The sequence below is a fragment of the Tachysurus fulvidraco genome, chromosome 12 (genome assembly GCF_022655615.1).
Source record: "Tachysurus fulvidraco isolate hzauxx_2018 chromosome 12, HZAU_PFXX_2.0, whole genome shotgun sequence".
Classification (NCBI taxonomy): domain Eukaryota; kingdom Metazoa; phylum Chordata; class Actinopteri; order Siluriformes; family Bagridae; genus Tachysurus; species Tachysurus fulvidraco.
In genome coordinates this window covers 998256-1008606 of record NC_062529.1, presented here as the reverse complement: position 1 = coordinate 1008606, position 10351 = coordinate 998256, and the positions used below count along the sequence as shown (strand labels likewise).

Sequence of the window (10351 nt, the reverse complement as noted above, 5' to 3'; positions counted from 1 at the left end):
AATAACTGATAATTTATTAACTAACATAACTAATCATTTCAGACTAAATAAATATTCATTAAACACAATAAAGCTGAATGTTTTTTAGAAACAGTTTTTAACTGTAATGTATTGTATAAGATTTTAAACATTATAGCATTATAAACACTTTCCAAATTAAAAACGATAATCACGGCGTATCTGATGCTCTGTTACGTGTGTAACGACGTGATATGTTTTTATGTGATATTTATTCACAGGTCGTTTATAAAGCACACAGGTGCAGACTTATGACCTTCATAGGAAGTGTTCGCTTTGTCTGAAGGGGGCATATCTCTCTCTCTCTCTCTCTCTCTCTCTCTCTCTCTCCCTGTCTCTCTCTCACTCTCTCTCTCGCCAAAAAAAGAAGCTCTGAAGACGCTCGCGCAGCGCTCTCTCGCTCTCAAAGCTTCGCGCCGCACTCTCTCTCTCTCCCCCATCTCTCTCTCTCTCTCTCTCTCTCTCTCTCTCTCACACTCTCTCTCTTTCTCTCTCTCTCTGTCCCCCCCCTCTCTCACACACACACACACACACACACACACACACACACACACACACACACACACACACACACACACTCACACACACAGAGAGACACACACAATCACATATACATTCTCTAATCAAGTTCTTCACGGAGAAGGAACACGCTGAAGAACCCTTAAACTTTCTATGTGCTCATGTGTTCAGAATGTTAAACCACACTGACACCTAGTGGTCATTATAAACACGACACGTCCCGCTTTTCAATCACTGACACGATTGTGCAGCTTCACTGATGAACATCACAAATACAACCCGACACAATTGGTTTGGTTATTTAATAATAATAATAATAATAATAATAATAATAATAATAATAATAATAATAATAATAATAAATGAAGGAAAGCCCAATGTATTTATGTAAATGAATATTTATGACTCATAATTATTTTTTGCTTTTTAATTTTACTGAACAAACCATTATATCATATTAATTGTACATAAATAAAAAGAAATCTAGTTCAATAAAATAGTTTACTATTTCTTTTGTGGCTTGTTATGAAGTTTTCTCTGTGTTTTTTAAACGAATCTAAAGTGTTTGAAGAGTTCAGAAGATTCATTGTTCAATTGTTCATTAGAATTCATCTGAATTTTCCTTTTTTTTTTAATCAAAGCTTAAGAATACAAAACATTTCTATTTGATTTTTAATCATTTTAATGCAGAGAAGAATTTCATATAAAGTTTTTTCCAATTTGTGGATTAATTTAGATGCTTTCGGTGGATTTTTAATTTTGATGCTTTCCTAAAATCTGCTGGATATTTTCTTTAACTTGAATTTTCAAATAGCAAATATAATCAAATTTAGATATCTTAAGATTTTTTTTATAAAGCAACTCAAGTTTTTTTTAAAACCTATTTTGCTTTTTTTTTTAACCTCTGGAAAGACAGACAGACAGACAGACAGACAGACAGACAGACAGACAGACAGACAGACAGATAGATAGATAGATAGATAGATAGATAGATAGATAGATAGATAGATAGATAGATAAATCTAAGCATTTTCCCTTCTAAACTTTACGGCCGTGAGGATTCCTGATTTTTTTTAGCCGGCTGTCTTTAAGCCTGTGACTTTACCATGATTCGGTATTTAGAGTTATTTAAAATAAATATTAAATAAAAAACTAAATAAATAAAGACTTACAGTGAATCGTTTCAAAAGTATTAGGACACGTCCAGGACACGACCTTTCACCTCAAAAGAGATATTATAAACTTGTAACATTATAATATACTGCATTCATTAATTCATTCATTTTCTACCACTTATCCAAACTTCTCGGAGCCTGTGCCTCAGGTGTCATCGGGCATCGAGGCAGGATACACCCTGGACGGAGTGCCAACCCATCACAGGGCACACACACACTCTCATTCACTCACACACTACGGACAATTTTCCAGAGATGCCAATCAACCTACCATGCATGTCTTTGGAGCGGTGGAGGAAACCGGAGTACCCGGAGGAAACCCCCGAGGCACGGGGAGAACATGCAAACTCCACACACACAAGGCGGAGGTGGGAATCGAACCCCCGACCCTGGAGGTGTGAGGCGAACGTGCTAACCACTAAGCCACCGTGACCCACTCATTCATTCATTCGTTCATTCATTCGTTATTATTAAATATAAACACGTTCACCCGAGTTTTCGTCTGTGTGAAAAAATAAGGAGAAAAACAACAAGTTGGCTTCAATAGAAAGTGTATTAAAACATGAAAATGACAATTTCCAAAAAAAGAAAATAATAATTCCAGAGTCATTTCATGCAGAATACTGGAACACTGTACAGACTGTAACTGATGATATCTCAGACTTTGGTGGGATAAAAAGCTCCTGATGATGAACCCCCAACATCCTTCTTTTATTTCTTCGCATAAGGTCTGAAGGTCTGATTAATACTGCGTAAAGACGACTCGCTCTGGGACGACGTTTAAAACGCAAACACACAAGTTCAGAATTTAACCCTAAGTCAAATGCTTGGACCCAAAAAATTCTTCCTTTGAAGAATTTCACTTTTCTGTGTTTCATTTTGAATTCCAGGCTCAAATCCACACGAGATTTTCGAATCGTTTTAATTTTGAATCTTAACACGAGTCAAAGTAGTGCAGCTGAGGGATAATGATGCAGGAGTGATCAGAAGTACACAATAAAAAGATTTCATTCTTAACAAAGACATGTTTTTTTTAAGCGCACGATGAAAACTAAATGACGCAAAAAAATAAAAAAATAAAATGAAAAATAAACATCAGTGATTCCTGAAACAAAGACGAGACTGGACACGTTTTCTTTATTTCAAAATCAAATCCATGATCGAAAATATATCCGAACGCTTCCTGTTGAACTAAAAAAAAAAAAAAAAGAGCAAAACGTCGTCCTTTCCAGCGTACGATACGAGACAGATGTAGACATAAATGCATCATAACTGCAGTCAGTTATTAAAATGAAGAATCTCAATACAAAAAAAAGTTTTCTTTTACGCTCTGTTTGTCGTTATAAAACACACAACAGCACGTTAGCTGGTATACATGGCATACATAAAGGTAAAGGCGTGTACGCTTTTAAAGCACGTCCTTGCGGATCGTTTTCGCCGTAGAGCTGCCGTTCACTTCCTCCCCTGAAAAAAAGACACGGAACAACAAAAAAAAGAACGTCTTTCCGTAAAAAGAAAGAAGAGCTCTCTTCCAAAAAAAATAATAAAAAATAAAACGCGAACAGAAAGACGCACGGGTTTTTCTGGAATGACTGCGAACCTCTCGCGGTAAACATCGATCGCCACCGTGTGCGGCATCAGCATCGTCACGTAATCCCAGACTTCACAAATCGGACGGCTGCCACACGCGTGTCAGAGAAAGAAATCGGCGCTGAGAGGAGCCCAAGACGACCTCGGCGACCTTCAGGAAGACTGACAAGTGATGAGAAAGAGATAAAGAGAGAAAGGTGCGGCGAGGATGAGTCCAGAGTTGAATCAGCACCGAGGAGAGAACGCTGCACCTCACAGTAAAATGTCTCATAAAAAATGCACAGAATTAATAATAAAAAAAAAGATTGTTCGTCTGGTTTTCCTCCACCGCGGTTTAGCCGCAGTTTGATCCACTTCCACATCTTCGTTTGTTTTTTTCCCCTCAGTCTCTGACTCGTATGTCGTTCAGCTCCAGCTAAGGCTTCAGTCCAAAAATCTCTGGCAGGCTTTTTTCCAGCGACAGGCTGTACACCACTGATCCCGGTGCTCGATACCGTACACCTTCCGGCACTTCTTAGCCTCGCCTCGAACCCTCCTGAGAACCAACCAGAAAACATTATAACCAATCAGTTACACAACGTTACACACAGACAATAATATAATTAAATAAAATAATATATAATAATATAAAAAAAATAAAATAAAAAAATGTAAATAATTCTGATATTATTATTATTATTATCATTATTATCACCGGTGTTCGTATCTACTTTACTGTATTTGTATTTATTCCATAGCATGTTTTTTTTTACATTTTGTCTATCATCTTATATCTAAATAAATAAACAGAATTTCAAAATAAAACTCTATTTAAATGCCTAGAAATAGATGACTTTACAATTTAAGATAATTCAATGCTAACAGACTTGACACAAAAAAACCAACCGTGCGGCGCAGTGGTTCCTCGGAGGCGAAACGCTGGCGAGGTGCGGAGGCCTGGAGGGGGCGCTGTTGTTTTGGAGCCACTGCTCTCCGACACTGACGGAACGCCGGCGAAACGGAGCAGCCTGGAGACGAAGAGAAACACAAACTCAGCACGCAAACACCGTACGTCATTACGGATTCACACCGGTCACAAACAAATAACTTCTCTTAACGTCCGGACTCTTGTTTGAAAGGAAAGGATGAGAATCAGACGGTCATGAGCGTTCACGGAACGTGTTTTTGTGTCACAAATTACTAAAAGAAATGAAAAGAATTAAAGCCAGCACATATCAAATATGTACATAATGAAATAAATCCAACGCCTGCATTTTGACGACTTCTCCACTAGATGGCAGTGTTATTGCATAACGATAATTGAATGCAGCAGCAGCACAAACGCCAAAACAATCATTTAACAGCCTTCAGTAAAACCCACATAGACGATATTACTCCTTGGCCTAGTTTACTGTATCCCCGTTACGTGCACGCGGTCACACGTCCACACGACTCAGCAGTGAGTCACAGCGAGTCAGAACACATCGCAGAAGCTCGCTCAGCATCTCCGGAGTCAGCTGAGTGAGCACGTAGGAGAATTTCTCAACACGTTTCCATTGAATGTGTAATCATATAGGGAGGAGACTGACCTGTTTGCTCTGGTGTGCCGTGACGAGAGGCGTCCAGCGTGGCGGAGCGGGCACACACACGGCTTTACACAGAGTCACAACAGGAGGCGGAGCCTGGAGCAACAAATACAGTAGACACATTCTATACGTTAGGATTCGTGCAAAAAAAAAAAACAACACTCCCAATCCTCATGATCACAGGTTAAATCACAGGTTCATATTAATATAGTTATAGTATGTAATAATATAATATAATATAGTTATAGTTTCTATAGTAACAGCTCGTTCACATGGTAACGTGTCAGAATGATGATTCACATTAAACTCTGATGCTGCAATTTATTGATTTATTTTTTTTTATTTTATATCGAGTCTCGAATCTCAGCACTTTTCCGACATCCACGGTCATGCCGTGTTCTGCCGTGGTGTAGAGGAACAAGACACTGTTGTTGGTGAGCAGTTGATTGTTTTCCTGTAACAGCATCACGCTGCATGTTTTATTCCTGATCTAACTCTGTAACCGAATTGCGAAAGTCTGAACACGGCAGAACGTCAGCAAACCGCTCCGCACGCACGGTCGTCTCTCCAAACACGTAACGAACTCGGCGTGCCGTTACGCGTGTAATCGCACGTCCACCACATCCTCGCGGCAGCTTCCTGAACGTTCGACACGTGCTTCTTTTATAAGAGGCGTTCTTTAAAGGCTCTGTGATCTAAACAGAAACATTCCACAGAAAACAAATACGGAAAACTCCTCCGCTTTGTTCGGACACTTCCGGAAGTCACCCTGAGGAACGCGGGCGGCGCTTTCTACTAAAACTTCCTTTCAGGTTATTCAAACATACTCGACCTCGACCCGAGAGACACGGTTCCTCTGAAACGGTGCGAAAGTAAATAATTCGGGTTTCTGGAAAAAAGCCAAAAAAAACTACCGCTTGTGAAACCTTGAGTTAACCAGTCAGTGTGACGTGTGATGTCAGTGTGACGTGTGACGTCAGTGTGACGAACACGGTAGGGATATTTAAAAAATTTTTAAAACTGTCTAAACTTCCTTGGTTTAAACAGCATTCTGAACGAATACTGAAGAACTTTAACTCCAAATCCACAGTCGTGGAAGTGTCACGGTTCTCAGTTACCATCTCAGATCCTAGTCAAGGAGCCACACACAATCTGTTCTGATCTATCACTCAGGACATGTGACCCACCTGGTACGAGTGTTCGGAATGGACCTGCCAGAAGCTGCTGGGGGCCGACTGGCTGAGTGGACCGGGCTGCACAGGCTCCGGCGTCGGCGGAGACGATCCCCGGTGGCTCGGACTGGAAGGTGAGCCGCAGCCGATCGGAACCGGAGTCTGCTCCGCGTCCTGGTAGATCTCGGTGTAGTAGAAATCTTCTTCTCTTTGGCAGCGCTCCTGTTCGCTCTGTCTGCTAGTGAAGACGAGTAAACAGCACCGTGAGAGGAAGCTCCGCGTGTCACACTGACCCGAACTCGGCAAAGTTCTGGAACCTTCTAAAAAAAAACTACAGGTTGTCGGCGTAATCTTGTTAAAATGATCTTGTCAAAAAAATAAAGGTGTTGTAACGTTTTTCTACTGAAGTTCTGGAACTTTCTGGGGAAGTAAAGAGGTACAGAAGAGGTACTTTTATTTTTCAGGTGTTTCTACTAAAGTTCTAAACTTTTTCTGTCTTGTAGTTGAAATAAAGGTTTCTTGCAAACGCTAAGGACACTTAAAGAACCGAGGAACATTTGAAGAACATTTTTTTTGCAGTTTTGGGGGTATATAATGCAGGCCACTGACCCATCAGAAAGATCTGATTCCTGGTACCTACATATACCTGAAACTAACAACCGGTAATAAAAAATGGTTCCCAGAACCTTGCGAGTTCCTCAAAGGATCCTGAAAAGGTTCCTGTTGTGAAAACGGCCTGTGGTGCACTCGATGACTTACCCCAGGTGAAGAGTACGGATGTGGCGCTTCATGCCTACGATAGTGGTGAGGATTTTGCCACAGTTTGGCCACAGGCACCTGTACGCCACCTTCACTGAGTTCTGAATGAAATAAAGCAAACAGGAAGACAATTTAATCCCATCACAACATTATTAAAAATCCCTGCAAGACCAGAAGAAAGGATTTACCTTGCGCTTCCTTGGGGCAGGTTCATCAAACAACATCTGATCCATCTCCATGTCCAGGCCGTCGTCGACAGGAGGGGTTCGGTCCGCCTCTGCGTCGGGCGGAGAAGCTGCAGGACTGCTGTTTCCATGGTCGCAGCTCCAGTAACCACCATCAGACATTTCACTAGCAGTGCTATCCGTCCCATTGGACACTGTGGACGTCAATATTAAGTGTTTTTTTTTTAACCAAAGTTTTACGTGATGAAGGAAGTCACACTAAGACTGTGGAAGTTCTGCTAACCTGGAGTCGGTTCTCCATGAACGGGGCTTTGGATCATTGGGCTGCAGGACAGACTGGTCAGCACCATAGCAGCCATGATTTCATCCATGTCCGCGCTCTCTACACTTCTGAACAGAAGATAAAAGAAGATTAGGAGCCATAATGAGAAGATCAAACAGAAATTCGATGCTGAAAACAGAACCCAACCTTTTTGGCACGTCGATTGACGATGACACGGAGTGAGCGCCGCCGCCTGTTGAGCTCAACCACACGTCCTCCAGTTTGCGGTGCACGCTCTGATTGAGCTGCTGTACGAATATAGACACTTCATTGTCCACATGGTTGTGCTGTTCCACAACGCCAGGACGCTCCTGTCCACCACAATGCACATACACCTGAGACAGACAATTATCAGATGTAAATTAACCTGAAAGCCAATCATACGTTCCAGACTTCATTATCCTTCCTCCTGCTTACCCGCTGTCCTGGGTACAGTTTGACCTTGTGGACACCGTGGACACCGTGGACTCCTGCTCCGGTCCCAGGAGCTCCGTCCGTGTCTCCGTGTCCCCCTACTTCTGCGAGACCTTCTGGTGAAGAGTTGCACACCAAGGCTCCCAGAGGAGAGCGCTTCCCTAACCTGGTCCTTGGTAGCACCGTAGCCGTTAGCACCTTCTCCATCGTTAATCCTGCAGGAGATCAACAGCACCAAGAGAAAAGCTGCAAAGAGGAAACAGAAAGAGAAACATTTCCTGAGGTCGATTTTAAACATGCAAATCACAGGTTTAAACATATTATCGTTTCCATAGTAACTAGGACTGTGAGGGAGTGGAAGGAGTCTCCAGAATCAGAGCTTTGCTCCAGTCAGAGGAGAAGCTGGAACCCGAAGTCTTCCTACTTTATCAGGACGGAGGAGTTTACACTTATTAGTGGTTTCTCAGTAACATGACAGGTTGTTTAATGAGGAAAAGGAATGAGCGCTTATAGCTGCTGTAATGTACACTTCATAAACACTCCACAATATTAAATACAGACTATAAACGGATAAAAAGTAAATAGAGGATGAAGAAAATAATCAACTTCAACAGGTTCTCAGTAACTCCTCTCCATCACTCCAGCACATTCACTCCAACGGAATCGAACGTCTTTGCGCTGAACTCCAGCAGGCGACAAGGCTCGATTAAGTAAGAGGGGTGTTACGATATAAAACAGAACACAAGGTGATGATTAAAGTCTAAGTGTACACTAAATCCCACTCTGATTACAGCCTGCAGCAGCCAGCAATCAGGCGCATGGCCACTCAAACACCACCACATGGTATGATGCAAAATCCTGAAAGACCGGGTGTCACATCGTGACTCATCAATCCATCAAACGGAAACCAGTCAAAACCTGACGGCGACACCATGATCCCATGACCGCCAGTCCAGCACGTCTCACACGGCGCTCTCAGTTAGACCGGGTGTCTGTGTTAAAGGTCACTCTGTGTTTTTTCCCACCTTTTTTGTCCGGATATTCTCTCGATCATTAAGTTGGATGAGAGAAGATCAAAGTGGGCTGCAACAGGATGACACACGTCTACTTTCCCTCCTGCGGTTCTGGTTACAGTTACAGTCATTATAAGCGAAATAATGACAGCGATACTCAGGAAGGCAAAGCCGTTACGATGAACGGCGCCGGGAAAGCGTGACGCCAAGATGCCGAGATTCACAAAGCGATCCTCAAAGAACTTTCAGTGGCTTCCAAATGTACGTTCAGCATTTCTCCTGTTGCACCAGAATCAGATCCTCCAGTCTGATTGTAATAAACACCAGTGCTGCAAATGTGTCAGCGACGACACCGCTGATTAATATGGAAACAAACACTGCAGGTCACGTGACCCACTGTAGCAATAATGTACACGTTTCATACACTTTGCAGCAAACAGATAAGAACCTGAGCAGTGTGTGTGTGTGTGTGTGTGTGTGTGTGGCATTTATGTCCAGCTGCATTACATCCATCAGTAACAGGAAATGCACTAAGTGCACTGCAACGGGTTCTAGTTAAGGTTCTAGAGCCTGAATCATGAGAACAAGGCAAGCAAAGCACACGTTTCACAAAACCCCCTGACGTCATCGATATGTATGGATGACGTCACAGCAATGCAGCAGCCTATAGAGAGGTTCGGCTCATACCCACCATGTTTATTAGCAGCGGTTCTTCTGCCTCTAGTTACTGCAGTAAAAGTGCAATAAAGATCCGTCTATCACACGCAAGTTCTTCTACATGTAACACGCGCGAGTTGATGTTTGTTTTCTTTTTACTTTCGCAACATATTTGTTTAAACTTCTCACACGAATTACACGTGTTTGTTTTGCCTTAAAGGAATGTCCCTGAAGCCAACACACACACGCGCGCACACACTAACTCTCTCTCTCACACACACACACACACTGACTCTCTCTCACACACGCGCGCGCGCGCACATTAACTGTCTCTCTCTCTCTCTCTCTCTCTCTCTCACACACACACACACACACTGACTCTCTCTCACACACGCGCGCGCGCACATTAACTGTCTCTCTCTCTCGCTCTCTCTCTCGCACACCCACTAACTCTTTCTCTCTCTCTCTCACACACACACATTAAATCTCTCTCCCACACGCATATGCACACACACACAAACTCTCTCTCTCTTTACTTTCACTCAGTCGAATAAAATAAAACACAGACTAAAAGCGCGGCTTTATAAACAAATCCGCACCCAAAGCGCTCACACGCGCCACCAAACACGCATTCACGTATATGCTGAGCCTTTAGCCTTGTATTTTTGAATGAACATTGCGTACCTGCTTGTAGTCTCCTCCAGCTCTCTCTCTCTCTCTCTCTCTCTCTTTCCCTTTTTTCACTCTGAACTCGCTCTGACCGGCTCCGACTCGCAAACCTTTCCAAAAGCGCACTCCCCTGGCACGTCACAAAACCCGGACCGGACTGACGTAGCGCGTGCACCGGGTGGGCGTGTTACTAATGTTCTTCATCCGTAACAGGAAACTTGTCCACATGCAGAAGCTTGTAGCTCACTTACACCGTCAGGAGGTGTTGATGAATTTCCTGTAACAGCAGCTGA

General features: G+C 42.7%; 1 protein-coding gene across 4 annotated transcripts; it reads right to left on the bottom strand.

Annotated features, from left to right (window-relative positions):
• Nucleotides 1–2246: 2246 nt before the first annotated feature.
• On the bottom strand, nucleotides 2247–10226 carry znf395a (zinc finger protein 395a). 4 transcript variants are annotated; one of them, XM_027157102.2, is made up of 10 exons: nucleotides 10074–10226; nucleotides 7723–7965; nucleotides 7453–7640; nucleotides 7267–7373; nucleotides 6987–7177; nucleotides 6799–6899; nucleotides 6055–6277; nucleotides 4871–4963; nucleotides 4188–4309; nucleotides 2247–3837 (listed from the first exon to the last, which is right to left on the bottom strand). In XM_027157102.2, the coding sequence occupies exons 2-10, from the start codon at nucleotides 7924–7926 to the stop codon at nucleotides 3726–3728; spliced, it is 1341 nt and encodes a 446-aa protein (XP_027012903.2). In that variant the 5' UTR covers nucleotides 7927–7965; nucleotides 10074–10226; the 3' UTR covers nucleotides 2247–3725. The 4 variants fall into 4 exon arrangements, with proteins under 4 accessions (XP_027012903.2, XP_027012906.2, XP_027012907.2 ...); XM_027157105.2 differs by having other exon boundaries at nucleotides 6055–6274; XM_027157106.2 differs by having other exon boundaries at nucleotides 7267–7370.
• Between the last annotated feature and the right edge of the window lie 125 nt (nucleotides 10227–10351).

Coding starts and splice junctions, on each gene's coding strand:
- znf395a (XM_027157102.2), bottom strand. CDS start 7,926: ATGGAGAAGGTGCTAACGGCTACGGTGCTACCAAGGACCAGGTTAGGG. Junction 6,278..6,798: donor ATCCGTACTCTTCACCTGGG/GTAAGTCATCGA, acceptor CGTCTTCACTAG/CAGACAGAGCGAACAGGAGC. Junction 4,964..6,054: donor ATTCCGAACACTCGTACCAG/GTGGGTCACATG, acceptor TTGTTGCTCCAG/GCTCCGCCTCCTGTTGTGAC.